Source organism: Macaca fascicularis, chromosome 4 (assembly GCF_037993035.2).
Source record: "Macaca fascicularis isolate 582-1 chromosome 4, T2T-MFA8v1.1".
Classification (NCBI taxonomy): Eukaryota; Metazoa; Chordata; class Mammalia; order Primates; family Cercopithecidae; genus Macaca; species Macaca fascicularis.
In genome coordinates, this window is record NC_088378.1 from 165,460,255 (window position 1) to 165,478,980 (window position 18,726).

The 18,726-nt window shown below is 44.2% G+C and overlaps 2 protein-coding genes across 4 annotated transcripts in view; one reads left to right on the plus strand and one right to left on the minus strand.

The window, feature by feature from the left end:
• Positions 1-8,935, minus strand: part of DSP (desmoplakin) — a 45,402-nt gene extending 36,467 nt beyond the window's left edge. For both annotated transcript variants that reach the window (XM_005554092.5, XM_005554091.5), the window contains exon 1: positions 8,521-8,935. In XM_005554092.5, the coding sequence (XP_005554149.2) occupies positions 8,521-8,690 (170 nt within the window). In that variant the 5' untranslated portion in view covers positions 8,691-8,935. The remainder of the gene's footprint in view (positions 1-8,520) is intronic.
• LOC135970708 (uncharacterized) lies at positions 7,429-10,112 on the plus strand. Of its 2 annotated transcripts, none has more exons than XM_074038895.1 (2): positions 7,429-9,563; positions 9,686-10,112. In XM_074038895.1, the coding sequence occupies exon 1, from the start codon at positions 7,441-7,443 to the stop codon at positions 8,050-8,052; it is 612 nt and encodes a 203-aa protein (XP_073894996.1). In that variant the 5' UTR covers positions 7,429-7,440; the 3' UTR covers positions 8,053-9,563; positions 9,686-10,112. The 2 variants fall into 2 exon arrangements, with proteins under 2 accessions (XP_073894996.1, XP_065400532.1); XM_065544460.2 differs by having other exon boundaries at positions 7,429-8,303; positions 9,533-10,112.
• The last annotated feature ends 8,614 nt before the right edge of the window (positions 10,113-18,726 follow it).

An 18,726-nucleotide genomic window follows, 5' to 3' on the forward strand; every position in this document is an offset into this window, starting at 1 on the left:
TTAATCTCAGAAATTTCTATCTCCATCTGTTGGGCTAAATGGTATGTAAGATTTCTTTACCTCATTCATTCTGTAACTCAATTTTAGGAAACCACCAAAGTCATTCTTCCTTACTGAAAATAATACAAATGTCTATGTTAAGTTCATGGTAAATAAATATATTCATGGTAATTGAATTAAATTTAATTCATATAGTTCAGTTTGGAAAAATGCAAAATTCTATTATGTATAAATAAATAATTTTAAAATGATGTACTTACTAACAAGTGTATAAAAAATTTTTTTAACCCCTAGCCTCAAAGAAATTTTCTTTTTTTTTTTTTTTGAGACGGAGTCTCGCTCTGTCGCCCAGGCTGGAGTGCAGTGGCCAGATCTCAGCTCACTGCAAGCTCCGCCTCCCGGGTTCACGCCATTCTCCTGCCTCAGCCTCCCGAGTAGTTGGGACTACAGGCGCCCGCCACTGCGCCCGGCTAGTTTTCTGTATTTTTTAGTAGAGACGGGGTTTCACCGTGTTAGCCAGGATGGTCTCGATCTCCTGACCTCGTGATCCGCCCGTCTCGGCCTCCCAAAGTGCTGGGATTACAGGCTTGAGCCACCGCGCCCGGCCCAAAGAAATTTTTAATACTGCTACATATGGGTGTTAGGGGTTAAGAGATTTTCAAATCATGTTACGAATTAAAGTAACAAGCCATGAAGTTCAATTTTTAAATCCCATTTTGGTGGCACAGAAGATGGCAGATGTCATGTGCTTTCCTTTAAAAAAAGAAAAAAAGAAAGAAAAAGAAAATAACTCATTTGGGTCAAATTTATCAAAAGAATATTGACTTCTAAACCAAAGTAATAGGTGCCCTTTAAAAAAATAACTCATCCTTAAAAGTTTTTAACTCTTCTGAGAGATAAATGAGTCATACTACAAAGAACCTACCTGCACATATTTTTTTTTAAAGTTCATGCTAAAACTTGTTTAAACAAGAAAGGGTTCCAAATATTTGCATAGAGAGCCCTTCACCGGTGGTTAAAAGAAAACAAGTTCTGCATTCTAATCCAAACGCCACATGAATGTGTGAACAGTATTACCAAGATTTCAAGGTTTTATTTTACTACCTTCGAAAAAAATTTTCTTTAAAAATAGGACTCCAAAACTAGCTGTCCTAAGGCATTAGCTTTACATGTGTTCCCAAAAATATTATTTTTAAAAATACAAGACAAGGTTGGGCGCCGTGGCTCATGCCTGTAATCCCAGCACTTTGGGAGGCCGAGGCCGCCTGATTGCTTGAACCCAGGAGTTTAAGATCAGCCTGGGCAACATGGCAAAACCCCATCTCTACAAAAAAAAAATATAAAACTTAGCTGGACGTGATGACGCACGCCTGTAAGTCCCAGCTACTTGGGAGGCTGAGATGGGAGGTTGAGATGAGATGGTTTTACCTGGGAGACAAAGGTTGCAGTGAGCCAAGACTGCACCACTACACTCCAGCCTGGGCAACAAGAGCGAAACTCCGTCTCAAGAAAAAAAAATTCATTAAACACCCTATATATACATCAGCTGAAATGCCGTGTTAGCCATCCTTCAAAAGTTCAAAACTTCAAAAGTTACAGCCTTCTGCATGGAGCTTTCCATATCACACCTATGCATCCTCTCCTCTCTTGCATTAGTTTATACACACCTGGCTACGTACTCCTGGAGAGCAAAGTCCCACGTCTTAGTCATCTTGGACTCCTACAAACACTTAACCTAACAACATAAGGTTCTGCACACAAAAGGTACTTAATGCATGTTTGTTTGGCTTAGTAAAGTGGAAAAAAAACAAGGCAAACAAAAGACCGATCTGAAGATATTTTGGCTCATCGCATTACCCTGATTTCAAAGCTCAACCAGAGAGCACAGCTGTCCCCTCCCCACTCCCACTCCAGCAGTGAACAAACATGGTGGATGTTTTTCTCTATAGATTTTAGAAAGGCAGCCTCCTTTGATCCTGCATTTTGTCTTCGCCCAGGAGCTACAGAAACAGTTCTCTAATAAAAGTTCTGCTTCTTTTCCAAGTGGTTTTCTTGATTTTCACACTGAGTGCTTGGCAGATTGTGTTTGCGGGGTAGTGGAAAACTGATCACATATCATTAACTTCAGAAGGGCTTTGAAGTAGGGCACAGTTGGAGTCCACGCCCAGCTCAGCCACTTCCAGTTATACAGCCTGTGACCTTGAGCAACTTAAAGTGACATCCACTGGCGGTGCCTGGAGCTTCTGCCTCTAGGACAGGTAGAACACCCCCATCCTGGGGCTGAGGTGAGGCTCAGAGGGGCACTGCAGAGGTGGAGATAGCTTTTACTTGCGGAGGCTGCTGCTGTTGTTATGGTTCTGAAATTTCTTTTTTTTTTTTTCATGGAGTCTCACTCTGTCACCCAGGCTGGAGTGCAGTGGCACGATCTCAGCTCACTGCAACCTCCGCCTCCCGGGTTCAAGCGATTCTCCTGCCTCAGCCTCCTGAGCAGTTGGGACTACAGGAGCACACCACCATGCCCGGCTAATTTTTGTATTTTTAGTAGAGACGGGGTTTCACCATATTGGCCAGGCTGGTCTGGAACTCCTGACCTTGTGATCCACCTGCCTCGGCCTCCCAAAGGGCTGGATTACAGGCATGAGCCACCACACCCAGCTGAAATTTCATTTTTGTGTTTTGTCTTTGCCCCAGTCCACAACTTTAAGGATGTCCCACAGCAAAATGGGGGTGGGGTGAAAAGAAAAAAAAGAGAAAGAGGAGAAGGAAGTAATGGATTGGGTATTAAGTGTGAGGTATTTTCAGGAGTTCCTAAGGTTCCTTACAAGACTCAAATATAACTGGGACAATTCATAGAGAGTGATACACTTTAACAGCACGAAAGAAACTTATTGAGGGTAAGAAAATTCAAAGGCCAGGTGCACTGGCTCTTGCCTGTAATTCCAGTACTTTAGGAGGCCAAGGTGGGAGGATTGCTTGAGCCCAGGAGTTTAAGACCAGCCTGGGCAAGATAGTGAGATCTTGTCTCTACAAAAAAAAAATTTTTTTAATTAGTTGGGTATGGTGGCGCATGCCTGTGGTCCTAGCTACTCGAGAGGCTGAGGTGGGAGAGTCACTTGAACCTGAGTGGTCAAGACTGCAGTGAGCTATGATCATGCCACTGCACTCCAGCCTGAGCCACAGAGCAAGACCCCATCTCAAAACAAACAAACAAAATGTAATTCCAAGCAGAACCTTAGATCTGGTTGCTGCAGCTTCTCACTAAACTGTCTTCATTTTCATGAAATGTAGATTTCACATTCATGAGCCCTTCCAGCCCAAGGTGTCGGTGGCGAGGCATACATTATTGGACTGCACTAGTATTTTACAAGATGTCACCTCAAATGAGCAGCTCATGTCTGAGTCTTGGGATCTGTGGGGCCATGGCTTCAAATTCAGAACCACACCTGAACGTTTTCAAGTGGCAGGGCCACTGGGACCAGCCCAGCAGGAGGAAGATGGAGAAAACCAAGGGGTGTGGCACTGCTCCCAGCTGCAGCAACAAGGCCTCCAGACTGAAACCACTCCTTCTAGAACCTCCTGGTCTGGAAAGACTGGTTAGCTGAGAGTGAAGACACACTCCCCAAGTCTCACACCCAAGCCCTCCTTTGCTCCACCCTGAGAAGTCAGCATGAGGCATCAGGGGCATCAGCAGTTTTCCCCTTTCCAAGACATTTCCATTACCTGAACAATGAAATTATGCCCATATTTAGAGAAAAAAATGACTGTTGAAAGCTGTATTGTTCCATTAAATAGATCTGACTAACAATTAGTTGGCTTAATGCAGAATCAACTTGAGTTTCTCTTTTCCTAAGCCGATAGAAACTCTACAGGAGTATTAATGAAAGAATACAATGATTATGAAATATTTCACAGGAATGCAGGCTGAGGAATTCAACAGATTCAAAATAAGCAATAACTCAGATCGAAAAGGGTTTACAAGTAGAAAAGGTGAATTCTCACACTGCAGGTTTAATCTTCTCTTGGGTCCTTGCGGTATACTGGATTCAAATCTAGCTTAACCACTTAACCAGCTGTGTGACCTTAGGCAAGTCATTTAAATATTTTAACCTCAGTTTCCCATCTGTAAACTGGGAAGTTTGTTATGAGGCTTGAGATAACAAACGTACTATACCAGGCACATCACCGTGTGTTTGCCGGGTAATGGTAACTATTATTAACCACAGACCTGATATTTTTATAAAATATACAAGTTAAATTTCATAATCATGTAAATGTTACCTGCCATATACTCAGCTAAACTAGATCTTGCTTTGCAATCGTTTCCCAGAAAAGTGTTTAGACTATCTACGCTCTGAGTCACTCGAGCTCTGCGCCTGTTTTCTCAGACTCTCCCTTGCCTGTCGCATCCAATTCTTAGCTGAAGCTGTCACTCCACCTTGGCAATACCTACTTTCCCATCCACCGCCCTCACCCTGGTTCAGACTTTCATTCCCTCCCTCCTTCACTGGTGCAATGGCTTCCTTAAGCCAATGCCTAAGCAGTCCAGAAGCTCAGTTATGATCGTCTAACTTCCCTGCTCCTCCCATGGAAGAGACTTTCAATGGCTTCAGTGAAAACCTGCACCAGCTTCCCTCTGCCTATCCAAATCCCTCTCCAGGGCATTCAAGGTCTGGAATGCCTTGGTCAAAGAGGATGCTTCCTCCTTTCACCTGACTGCCTCCCTGCTCAGAGCGAATGCTCAAAAAGGAGATCACTCCACAGGCTTTGCAGACTTTTCTCAAGCTCTTCTCTCCCCCGGAAGGCTCTCTGCCCACCCATCTTGACGCAGCTGAAATCCTCCAAAGTCCAGTTCGACATCACTTCCCTTATAAAGTCTTCCCAGTGCCCCCACGACAGATGTTCTCTCACCTCCTTGTGACGTCTCTGAAGTCATGTACACCGCTCCTGGGCATTCCGCTTTTGTGTGCTAGTCTTCGTGTACTTATCCTTGGAAGGGCCTACGCTCCTTTCAAGACTATAGATTTCCACCTCGATCTCCCCTGACACAACACAGAATGCAGCCGATGCTCAGTAAACACTTGCTGAAGGAAGGACTTAATGGAATGTGAGATACTTTCATGGTGTAATTACAGGCCTGTCCATTCTAAAAGTCAGGCTGTGAAGGCACAGGGAAAACCAAGGTGAGGATCCTTGGGTCCTCAGGCCAACCCAGCCATAAGTGGATTCTGGGATCTTGGGCACGTCCTCAGCTTCCTGTCTCTAAAGTGTGCATGTGGGGTTTCTGCCTAGGCTAAGTGATCCTTAGGGGCCCCCTGCTCTAAAATTCAGGCAAATGGACCTGTTTGTCTCATGGTAAGAAATAAGCTTCTCTTAAAACCTAATTTAAGACTAACTTTAAAATGTTTATGAAATAATGATCACATGTATCTCAGTTTTGAAATCATGAGATCTGAAGAAAAATAAGCATTAATATTATAACCACATATTTCTGAAGCTTAATGACTATTTTCTGCTTTTAATCCTCCCACAAATCCACCCTTTGATGGGTGAAAGATCTAACTGTGAGGCTTTGTTACTTTGATAACAAATTTCACTACAGATTTGTAATTTGTTTTAATGACAGGAATAAGACTAGAGTAATTCTGCTGTAATTGAAAACAGTATTAATATAACATCCTATCCAAGAAGAATCCAAAATTTACATTTCAAGACATGTACATGTCTATTATTTCATTATCAAGGTTGTAACATTTACCAAATGTTAACAAAATTAAGTAGCTGCAGATTCAATTCAATCTAAAATAAAGACACAAAGAACAGGCGGGTGGTAGGGGAAAAAAAGGGGATTATGATACAGTGAGATCTAATACTGTCCTAAAAATGGGTAAGTGCTGTTCGTGGAAAGGACAGAGAGAGGGAGAGAGCTGTTTTAAAGTCATTTTCAAAGGAAAACTAAGAGTTGGGCCCTCTACACATTCAAATTACTTTATTTAGGGAAGGGCTAAATACAAAACACTCAGCTCGAAAATCACCAATCTATTAATAATTCAGCCATAAATAGCAGTTTTTGAAATAAATGAGTTTAAAGTCAACCAATAGTTTTTATACTAGTTTTGGAGCTTAAAAAAAAAAGGAAGAAAGAAAAGAAGAAAACCACAAAAACCTTTATTTAGAAAATCTTCGGGTCAGAAAAATACTTATGAAATTCTTAATCATCATTCACTTAGCAGAGGGCAGTGGCTCCCTTGGGCATAGAGGGCACCCTGCTTCTACAAAGTGCATGGCACGGCCAAACATATCCCTCCACACAAAACCAGAATGCCACCAGAAAAACTGCGACATGCCCTGTCTTCAGCCAGTCGCTATTATTTGAAAACGCAGCAGTCAGCATTTGTGGGCGATTTTGTAGTCAGTAGCACCATTGCAGGCTGGGACAGGCTCGGGAGGAAACTCCATTGCCAGGATCCCCAGAAAGAATGACCGCCTCCCAACTCAAGCCCTGAGCCTGACGCCCTGCTGCCAGGCAGAGCAACATTAATGAGGAGAGAAAACATCCTTCCTCAAAGTCAGGTAATTTTTCACTTGGGTCTCTTTCCCCTTCCCAGAGATGGGAGACTTGGTACGTTTTATAAGTAGGCTTTAAGTTGGAAAAACAGAACACAAGAAATGATACTACGCGATGAAAAAACATGGAGCCTGCCCAAAATTAAATGTTTCAGTGAGGAATCCTAACAAAACATGTATCTTGATGCAGTTCATTAACCAATTAATTTATTAAAGTTTTACTTCTCTACAAAAGGTATAAGAAACCAAGGGAGTGAAATATTCGATTAATAATACTGATTATTGTCTATTTAAAAGATAAGAAATCCAGGCTAGCAAAAGCATAGTTACAAATAATAATCAAAATAAATACTTGGTTCATAAAAATGCCAAAAAGAGCTGCTAAAGAATCCTTCACATTCCATTCTGACTTGGATTTAAACTATGTGTAACCCGCACATTTAAAGGTAGAAGTGCGTCTCAAATCCTGGAGGACTGCGAGAGAAAATTTAAATTTCAGATTTAAATGGCTGGCAAAATTTAAAAACAAATGTAATGAAAACCCAACTTTTCATTCCTCCTATTGCTTGGCACATTTTCCCTGGAAATCCCCAGACACATTTTGTTCAGGAAACAAAGAACTCCCAAGATTGAGACAATTCTTTGCTAACTCAAAAAAAAAAAAAAAAAAAAAAAACAGGTGAAATAGATTTTCAGGATGCTCCAGAAATAAATGAATCCAAGCAGCAAACAGGTTGCAACTCGAGTAGTCCCTGCCTTCAAAACTGCTTGCAAAACAAAACTGCCCTGGAGCGCATTCAGGTTGCTCCTCCCAGGCCTAGGGCCACAACGCCTGGTAAATAACGTCCGACGCTCAGCCTCTTTCCCAAAAGCCCAATGTGGGAAGAACTAGCAGGGGGCGGGGAGCTGCAAAACGCGCACCGCTCACGTGGGCATCTAGAGTCCAGCTCCCGAGACCTGGGACAGGGTCTCTCCCCACCCACCCAAACGACGCCCTCGGTCTGTTTCCGCGAGGATCCGGAGAAGCTGACCCTCTCAGCGGGGGGTCTTCCCGGGGCACCTGGGCCAGGGCGGGCCCCCAGCGTCGTCCTCCCCCCCACACTCCCCTGCCCACACATTCTGGATGAAAGCAGACGCGCGGCTGGCGCTCTGCGATCCAAGGCACACTGGGGTCTTTCATCCGGTGTTTTTAAAAAGGAGGAAACAAAAGGCTCAGAGGCAGGGCCACAGGTGCGCTCGCCCGCGGGGCTGCGGCGCGGACGACCGAGGGGAACAGGCAAGTCCCCGCCGAACTTCGAGCGCCGGGCCCGGCAGCCACCCCGGCGGGCAAGTTTCGTTTGCGGGACAGGGGAAGCCGAAGCGGGGCCTCCTCGGGACAGGATCCCGCGCCGCCCGGACGTGCAGCCTTCATACAAACGTCCTCGGGTGGCCGAGGAGTCCAAGAACCGCCGCAGTTGTGGTCTCGGGGTTACCGGGGATTGGGGGTGAGCGGGTAAAGAACGCGGAGCCCCGAGCACCACTCGGCCACCAGATAGTGCCGGGGCCCCGCTCCTTTCCTCTTTTACATTGATTACGGTTGGAGAGGTTGGGTTTTGTGGTCGCAGGCCCACCTCCCCTGACCTCCCATTCGCGGGCTGGGACAAAGGCGACTGCAGCCGAGTTCGGCAGGCAGAGGACTGCCCCGCGCTGGCCCGACGCCCCCTCTGACCACCCGCCCGGGCTCGCGGGAGGGGAGAAAGGTAGGACCGAGTCCCCGCTCGCAGGACAGGGCCAACCTGTCCCTGCACGCGTCAGGACACCCGGGTCCTGCTCCCAGCGCGGCCGGGAAGCTCTTTCGGGACCCGGGGCAAAAAACCTTTCCACCTTCGGGACTCGAGTCCCCCCGTCGCCCAGAGGAGGAAGCTCCCTCCTCGTCCCGCGCGCCCCGCAGCCCGCGCTCTCCGGGCAGGTACCCACCAGTAGCCGTCCGAGTTCTGGTCGGTGATCACGCCGCGCCGCGAGTAGTAGATCCTGCTGGTGCCCCCGCCGCCGCTGGTCATCTCGTAGCGCAGGTCCGGGCCAGATTCGGCGCGGGTCATGCGGCCCAGAGTGTTGATCCGCGGGTGGGAGCCTCCGTTGCAGCTCATGTCGGCGGGCAATTGGGAGAGCGGCTCAGCGCCGAGGCATAAGCGAGGCGGGCCGGCGCGGAGAAGGCAGAGGGGGCAACGGACAGGCGGACGGCCGGGGAACCGGGCGGGAGTGCGGGGGGCTCGCGAGGTCGCTGCTCGCTACCTGGGCCCTCCCGAGGCCGCTGCGAGCGCGGAGACGGCGACGGGCCGGGGGCAGGAGCGGGAGGAAGAGCTGTGGCTCGAAGGGCTGCAAGGGCGCAGAGGAGCTGTGTCGGGGCTGGGTGTTGGTGTTGGTCGGCGGCGGCGCGAGTCTCCTCCCCGCTGGCACCGGGCGCCGAGGCCACACCTGGCCGGTTTCTTCCCAGGGCGGGGTGCGGCCGCCGCGCCTTCCCCGCCCCCCCGCGGGTGTCACCGACGCGCTCCGACCGCCCCTCCCCACCTGCGCCCGCCGCCCGCCGCCCGCGGCTCCGCCCTGCGCCACCGAGGCCTGAGTAACGCCGGGCGGGGCGGGGTCCCCGCGACCCGAGCGCCCTGGGCGCGGCCACCGCGAGGAGGACTTGCGCTTGCGGGGGCCGCTCGGGCGGGGAATGCTTGGCTCGGCTTTTGAGGATTTCCTTGGTCCCCGGGCGCAGATAGCTGGAATGGAGGGGCCTCTCGATTGGAGAGTTACTGGTCAAATATTTACTTTTGTTCATCACTGGAAACGCTACCTACCACGCATTGACTAGAACCACAGTGAGGAGGGAACGTTTTAGATGATAGAGTTTTGTTTGGGGGCTTGTTCTGTTTTGTTTTATTCCAGGAATTCAGGAAATTGCCTCAGAAGTCCGATTTCTGATGCGTAAAACCTTTTTTTACAGAAAACCACGACTTCCTGGAAAAGTCTTCCCCGTAAATATTAATCTCTTTGGCATAAAGAGGAAAACACTACAGCTATCTTTTCATGGGATAACATAAAAATATAGGTTCCAATTTATTTCATCTTTTCCCTTTTGATGCTCTTTTTAAACGAGGAGTAAAGATTTCAACTCCAGGTCCAGTTTCCAGATTTTGTACCAGAACCTTGCGGATGCTTGTCTCTCGCGCCCTTCTCCGCAGACCCAACCCTCTCCGGAACTCAGAGCTGTTCACCCAAGTCAGCGGCGGAGGCCTCCTGGGACTTGAGCCTGAGGGTGGCAAAGAACCCTAGACAGAGATCAGCTTGGTACCCATGAGTGACGCGGAGCTTGAACATTCCAGCGACTTGCTCCAGAGCCACTCCCAGTTAAGAGACTGAGTGTTATCTACACCGTAGGCTCCACGAACCGAACCGGGTTTGGATACAGACACAGCCACACCATCCATGAAAAGCTGTTTCTATAATATGGAAAACTGTTAAATGACGCTTTAGTAAAAGCCATTTAAAGATCTTTCTAATAAATTTTTCATCTTTCCAAACAATGCCGCTAATTACCTTCTGATAAAATGCGTTTCCAAAATGTTTATGAACTGGAAACAAAAATAAAAAACTACATTTTCATGTTGTAAAGAGAGTGGGGGGGACTTTCTAAAATGTGTCATATTATACCATTTCTCATGACACCTTGACCCTTTAAGGCATAATTTTTGACAAAATGTCTTGTTCTTTTTCTTTTTACAGCTGAACGTCTTAAATTCAAGGAGTAAACACATATAATGAGATGAAAGTTTATCACTGTTAGCACAACCAATAATTTGCATCGTAGTCTCAATTTCCTCGAATCTTTAATAAAAGCAAAGTGGGCAAGTGTTTAAATGATTATGCAGATTGAGTACCCCTTATCCAAAATGCTTGGGACCAGAAATATTTTGGATTCTGGATTTTCTCGGATTTTTGGTATATTTGCATAGACGTAATGAAAGATCTTTGGGGATGGAACTCAAGCCTAAAAAGGAAAGTTATTAATGTTTTCTATATACCTTATACACATAGCCTGAAAGGAATTTTATACAATATTTTAGATCATTTTGTACATGAAACAAAGTTTTGTCTGCATTTTGACTACAAGGCATCACATGAGGTCAGGTGTGGAATTCACCACTTGTGGTCATCATGTCAGTGCTCAGAAAGTTTGGATTTGGGAGCATTTTGGATTTCAGATTTTCAGATTAGGGATGCTCAACCTGTACAAACACTGATGTATAGACAAGACAGTGGTTTTTCTCAAACAGAATCAATGGCTGGAAGTCAGCCTCTGCACAAACAGCCCATGATATCCATTGGTGGAGGAGAGAAGTACATGCATGGAGGGAAGTGCATAAGGTACAAAATTTCATTTAGGATGCTTTCCCTCTGTGCATCTCATTTGTTCAGCAAATAATTATAACCTAGGATATGGAAATACTCTACAACATACAAAGATAAATAGGGTCCAGTCACTGCCCTTAAACATGTTATAGTAAAACTTTGATTTAAGAAATTCAGGGGGCCGGGCGCGGTGGCTCAAGCCTGTAATCCCAGCACTTTGGGAGGCCGAGGCGGGTGGATCACGAGGTCAGGAGATCGAGACCATCCTGGCTAACATGGTGAAACCCTGTCTCTACTAAAAATACAAAAAACTAGCCGGGCGCGGTGGCGGGCGCCTGTAGTCCCAGCTACTCGGAGGCTGAGGCGGGAGAATGGCGTGAACCCGGGAGGCGGAGCTTGCAGTGAGCCGAGATCGCGCCACTGCACTCCAGCCTGGGTGACAGAGTGAGACTCCGTCTCAAAAAAAAAAAAAAAAAAAAAAAAAAAAGAAATTCAGGGGCCCATGCGGTGGCTCACACCTGTAATCCCAGCACTTTGGGAGGCCAAGGCGGGCAGATCACCTGAGGTCAGGAGTTCGAGACCAGCCTGGCCAACATGATGAAACCCCATCTCTACTAAAAATACAAAAATTAGCTGGATGTGGCGGCAGGCGCCTGTAATCCTAGCTACTTGGGAGGCTGAGACACGAGTATCGCTTGAATCCGGGAGGTAGAGATTGTATTGAGCAGAGATCGTGTCATTGTACTCCAGCCCGGGTGACAGATCAAGACTCCATCTCAAAAAAAAAAAAAAAAAAAAAGTAGTTTAATATGTCATAAAGTATCAATTACATACTCAAGGCAAAAAATAATAAAAAAGGAAGGATAATTTCATAACTTCTACACTTTGTAAAATTATTTTATTTGTTTCATGACTGCTTGAAAACCTGAAAATTTAATACTTGTTTTTGTTTCTTCCAACAAAAATACATTTGCTTTATTCAATGCGTACACTTTTTTTTGGCACTACTTGGTACAGATCTTGATTATTAATGCCATACAACTTTATATCATTTGTTTATGGGAGACAAGCAATGTGCATAGTTTTGCTAAAAGTGTAAATTATCTTTGAAACAATAAAATATATGTAAGTAAAAAAAAAAAAATCCGGGATTATTCTTCTCTAATGTGTAATAAAAAGGCCACACAATTCCACGGTAGAATTATCCTTTAAAAAAAAATCTATAAACCACCCCCCCGTGGTAACAAAAGCTCTTCTTAGCCAAGGGGCCCCTTTGGGTCATAGGAACCAGGATCCACACAGACCCAAACACCACCCAGACTCATAAAACTGTTCAATTTGCAGGCAAAACAGAGGAGGAGGTGAAGAGCCCACAACACCAATCACACCTCTGGCTGCGTTGCTTCCTCGCCTATCTTACTGCTTCCTGGGCTTCTCCAGGCATCCCGAAGAACACGAATGGCTTCCAGCTACCAAACTTGCCTGCTCTCATTTATCTTTCTCTAAGGGTGATAAAGAAAGATAAGAGGATAAAATAAATAGATTGACATGCCCGACAGATGGAAACCCCCCACCTCAACACACACACATGCACATGCACGCACACACATCAGTTATATAGGCTGGCTCATCACACAATGAAGAGCTAGGGTAGCTTGCCCATAGTTATCATCTTAGTGCTACAATTTACTTGGACAAGAGCTCAATTTCTTCATGCGTTATAATGGAAATAACACTTGTTCTGCCAACCTTCCAAATCCACAGTGAGGTCAAATGAGATAAAATACTTGCACATTCTTGAACACTGTGAAACATATAAAGCTCCATAAGGTACTATCTGTTAAGCCAAAAGTTCTTTGCTGGATGTGAAATTTTAACTGTTAATGTTCCTGTCTTTATCCCATGTGTAAATCAGTAAACCTCCCTCTTGGAGACATTTAACATGCATTCATTGAAAAAGCAGCTATTGAACATCTACGACGTTACACAACAGATTCAATGCTAGACACGTGAAGATGAATAAGGCATGACTCTTTTTCTGCAGGATATCAAAGTCTGCAGTAGTAAAACAAATAACTACAACACAACATTAAGTATGCTGTAATGAAGGTACATTTATAGACTCTTGGAAGCACAGCAAAGAGGTTTAAAAGTAGCTTGTTTTCCTACAACTTGTTTAAAAAATCAGAATTCAAAGTCTGGCAGAGTCTTCCCTGGCTGACCTAAGGTCAGCTATTTTTTGCCTGCCACTCATAGATAGCTCCCCTTGTGCTGATAGAAACAGATCCCTGACAGGCAACTTTCTCTCCGGCTGACCTTAGAAATGACCTTGCAGTTAGGAAAGAGGAATCAGTCATATTCAGAGCAGATTTTTAAAAGAAAACAGGCACTTTGATTTCAGTGAGATTAAGAAGAATCGTTTACTTGCTCAAAATCCCATGGGAACTCTCTATACCTTTGTGTTAGTAAATGATATCTCTTTGGCACAAGAAGATTTATAGCCCATGAGTTACAATAACTGTTCTGCCTTACAGAGGAGTAGTTTTGGGGTTTTTATTTTGTTTTGTTTTGTTTGAGACAGTCTCACTCTGTCACCCAGGCTGGAGTGCAGTGACATGATCTTGGCTCGCTACAACCTCTGCTTCTGAGCTCAAGTGATCCTCCTGCCTCAGCCTCCCCAGTAGCTGAGACTATAGGTGCACACCACCACACTGGACTAATTTTTGTATTTTTTGTAGATACAGGGTTTCACCATGTTGCCCAAGCTGGTCTGGAACTCCTGGGCCGAGCAATCCACCAACCTTGGCCTCCCAAAGTGCTGGGATTACAGGCATGAGCCACAGTGTCCAGCCAAGGAGTAGTATTTTAATAAAAACTAGATAATTAATAAATCAAAATTACAGGTAGAAGCTAGGATTGGAACCATAATGTGAAGGAAAAGAAAATGCCTATTAAAATGGCAGACAAAATCTTAATAATAAAATGTATATGTATATTTTACTCCTTCTTTTCTCTTCCATTTGTCTGGATAAATTAGAATCCTCCAGAAATAATGAATCTAGGATCTGAATTATCACAAAAATAAGATTAATCTCTCCTAATTAAAATTGTTGAAATGATTTAAAGCTGTCATTGAAGAAAGCTGTTTGACAAAGCCCATTTCAAAAATAGGAAAATGTTTGTAAAATACGTACACCAACCCCAAACTATCTTTGGTTTACTTGGTTTAAGTGTCCTTCAGGAACGGGGGAGTTTCTCTGTTTGCAGTGATTTTTTGTTTTTGCTGGGGGAAGGTACTTAACTTTGTGGAAATTTAAATAGAGCAGGAGCTGAGGGAAATCATCTTTAGTTTCAACTGACTCTTATCTAGGGTCCAAAAAAGTTTGGGGATTTTTTGGTTTGTTTTGTTTTTGTTAGTTTTGTTTTGTTTTGTTTTGTTTTTTGTCAGAAGCTTGGTAAGATCACAGATCACAGGGAAGAAACCCTATTCAAACTCCTCACCTTATCCTACACCGGCCAAGAAAAGTCAGGCCATGAGAAAGAACCTGCATTACTTGCCAAGGCCCAAGTCTGTAAAGGGAAATCCCAGATTGGAGCTGAGAGCTCACTCAGCAAATCAATTAACAGGCTTGTTTAGAAGGATGTACCCAGAGTTAGGATTTTTTTTCCTCCTGCTTATAAAAGTGTATGTATTTGCTGTAAAATACTCAGAAAAGGCAGAAGGGAATGGAGAGAAGCAACGAAAATTACCAACCAGACAAGGTGATCGTGCTAGATATTTTTGGAAGATTCCTTCCAGTTTTTTCCCCTAATGAACTTTTTACCAAACCAACAAATGTCAGGTTATATACAAGTATACAAGTTTCTATTCAGCTTTTTTTTTTTTTTTTTTTTAGACAGAGTATCGCATTGTCACCATGGCTGGAGTGCAGTGGTGTGATCTCGGCTCACTGCAACCTCCGCCTCCCAGGTTCCAGCGATTCTTCTGCCTCAGCCTCCCTAGTGGCTGGGACTATAGGCTCCCGCCACCACTCCCGGCTAATTTTTGTATTTTTAGTAGAGACGGGGTTTCACTATGTTGGCCAGGCTGCTCTCAAACTCCTGACCTCAGGTGGTCCACCTTCCTCAGCTTCCCAAAGTGCTGGTATTACAGGTGTGAGCCACCACGCCCAGCCTCACCTTCTTAATTGAACATAATATCATGAGCATTTTCCAACCTTGTGTAAATGTCTTGTTAGCGTTGCTCTTAAAGGTGCATAATATTTTCTGGTGGCGTTTGATTTTTTAAAAAGGCTCTGAAAGTGACAAGGTACAGATCCTGGAGCTTTTTTTTTTTTTTTCCTTTTTTGAGACAGGGTTTTGCCATGTTGTCCTGACTGGTCTCAAACTCCTGAGCTCAGGCGATGCCACCTACGTGCTGGAACTACAGGCATGAGCCACCACACCCAGCCGGTCCTGGAGCTTTCCATGCGAGTGACCCACCCTTGTCCTAGAACTTTTCACATCAATGGCAAATAGCATTCACTATAGATGGGAAACAGGAAGGGGTGAGGCAGTGGCGATCACTCAGTGGCGGGAGTTACAACCACCACCAAATGGTGTTGAAGAAAACAATCCAGTCCTGTGGGATGCAGACAATTCCTTGTAGAATCTTCTCAGCAATCCTTTCTTAGCCCTCAATGAAGGGCGGGCTGCAAATGTCAGAAACAGGAGAGTTTCCCCCTGAAACTTTGAGAAATTCACAGCCATTCATACTTAGGAAGCTCTAAGAAAACTGGGATACTTCTACTTTCTTTAACCAGCTCCTCGCAATTTAATAAATTGACCTCCAAATGAGAAAGCTTCCCTTCAGCAAGAGCTGGATTCAGGAAAAAGTCACGCAAATCAGAACAGCCCCAGAGATTGTTTATTCTCCAATAATAAGTTAATATACGTGACAGCAGATTTAACCTGATTCAATTGGTGCATTTTTTACTAATTTGCAGAATTTTAATCTGAAACATTTAAACCACTCTGGCTTGAGACAGAAGCATTTCCAATATAGGAAAAAAGTTATAGCACAGTTCCACAGCAGTTTCAACAAACCCGTGAAGCAGTTCTGTCTTGCAAAGGTGGGTGTGGAGCTGCACACTTCACTCTCGTTAAACCTGTCCGACGGCTCCTTGAGTTTTAACTGCTTAGCAGTTTGGCTTCAGGTGGAAATGAACAAAGCAACTCCGAGTCCTTTTCCACCAAGGCACACAGAAGAAACGTCACCGTCATCTCTAAACAAGTTTTTATTTTGCTTTACTGAATAAGGAAAAAATAATCTCATGATCTAAAATTGGAATTTCTGTGTTCTTAAAACAAAAATCAATATTTCATATGTCTCTGAGACAATAGAAAATAACAAAAGAGGCTTTTGAAAACCTCTAACTACAGAGGGACTTGTCCTTAGAAGAGGAACTTACATTAATATAAAATATATCTTGATCCCAGAATTATTAAAAATGTTACAAAAATGAATGTGTTTATATAAACATAGATGTGGAAAGAAGGCGAAATATATTGTAAAGTTATTTAAAAAGCAATTTTTAAACCATATATGTAGTATGGTCAGACGTTTTTTACACTGAAAATTATATGTTAGAAGAGACAGATAAAGTGATATTGAGGCATAGGGGTTATCACTGGAAGATGGATATACAGGATTATTTGTTAGGGTATACCTTTCTAATCACAGATTTTAAAAATAAAGACATGTGATTTTGTTGGGAAAAGGTAATTTCTTTTTCCTTACCAAATTGAGGTATTGGGATCTCACTAATATCTCGGTCTTTAAAATCTGATATCACTATGAGAAAAATAATAGTAATTCAATTCATTTGAATAGCACTTTACAGGGTGTTTTGGGCTTTTCTTCACAGATATTTTATTGTAGTAAAATATAAATAACATACAATTTATCTTTTTAATCATTTGTAAGTGTACAGTTCAGTGATCTTAAGTACATTCACATTGTTGTGCAATCATCACCACTATCCACTTCTAGAACTTTTTTGTCATCTCAAATAGAAGCTGTCCCCATTAAACACTAACTCCCAGCTAGACGCAATGGCACACACCTGTAATCTCAGCACTTTGGGAGGCTGAGGCGGGTGGATCACTTGAGCTCAGGAGTTCGAGACCAGCCTGGATGACACGGCAAAACCCTGTCTCTACAGAAATACAGGTGTGCACCCGTAGTCCCAGCTACTTGGGAGGCTGAGGTGGGAGGACCACTTGAGCCCCGGAAGCGGCGGTTGCAGTGAGCCGTGACTACACTCCAGCCTGGGTAACAGAGTGAGACCGTGTCTCAAAAACAAAAAAACAGAAACAAAAATCACGAACTCCCCATTCTCCAACCGCCCCTGGTAACCACCATTCTACTTTCTGTTTCTATAATACATTTGACAACTCCAGGGACCTCATATGAATGTGGAATCACATAGTATTTGTGCTTTTGTGTCTGGCTTGTTTCACTTAGCATAACGTCCTCAAGGTTGATCCTTGTTATATCACGCGTCAGAATTTTTCTCCTCTTTTAAGGCTAACATTTCACTGTATGAATACACCACATTTTGTTTACCAGTCATCAGTTGATGGACATTTGGATTGCTTCCACTTTTTAGCTTTTATAAATAACACTGCCATGTTGTTTTTAAGTAGTAAAATTACTATAAACTTTTCCTTTTTTTTTTTTCTTTTTTTTGAGACAGAATCTCGCTCTTGTTGCCCAGGCTGGAGTGCAATGGCACAACCTCAGCTCACTGCAACCTCCACCTCCCAGGTTCAAGCGACTCTCCTGCCTCAGCCTCCCGAGTATCTGGGATTACAGGCACATGCCAACATGCCAAGCTAATTTTTTTTTTTTTTTGGTATTTTTAGTAGAGACGGGGTTTTACTGTGTGGGCCAGGCTGGTCTTGAACTCCTAACCTCAGGTGATCCACCCACCTTGGCCTCCCAAAGTGCTGGGATTACAGGCGTGAATGACTGTGCCCGGCCTTAATGTTCCTTTTCATTACAATTTCCCTATTACCCAGTGTTAAGAACTGTCTTTTTTTCCCCTTTTGCTTAGTAGTCTGTTACCATTATTAATTTATCCCTACACTCTCCCCTAGCTGAGTAAAGATTTTCTCAATATATTCATATCAGTTATTCTGTTCATTTCATTGCTTGAAGCAATCTTTCCTGGCACCTTCTGGCTGGCTCCAATCTGAACCAGTTGCTCTCCAGACCTGACCTGCTTCTCAGCTGCTGAGGTGGGGTCTCCTTCACCATCATCCCCTCTGCCTGCTGCGTGTTGGTTGGATCCTCTCTTTTCTGGGTCCAGTGTCTCTTGCTTTCTTGGTTTACTCCTTCACTGGGGTGGCACGCAACTTCCACTGACATGGGAGGTAAAGTTTTTGAGAACCTGTGTGTTTGAAAGTGTCTTTATTCCACTACAAACTTCACTGATCATCTGGCCAGATGTCAAATTTAAGTTTGGAAATAATGGCCCTTCAGACTATTGGAAGCATTTCTCCATTATCTGCTGTTTGCAGAGGTGCTGTTGAGAAGCCCAAAGCCACTCTGGTCCTTTGTACCTTTTATAAAACCTTCAGTCGTGAGGATGATCCATCACTTTTAGAACGTAAATTTGGAGGCGTTCAACCTAGATACCCATCTTGTTCAGTGCCCAATGCAGGAGAAATAGAGTATATTATTATTCTCAGAGAGTTGCTGTGGCCAAGACAAAGGCTCAAAAGATGATACTGCTTGTCCCCGTC

Excerpts from the sequence above, each read along its gene's own strand:
- LOC135970708 (XM_074038895.1), top strand. The coding sequence starts at position 7,441 with ATGTGGGAAGAACTAGCAGGGGGCGGGGAGCTGCAAAACGCGCACCGC.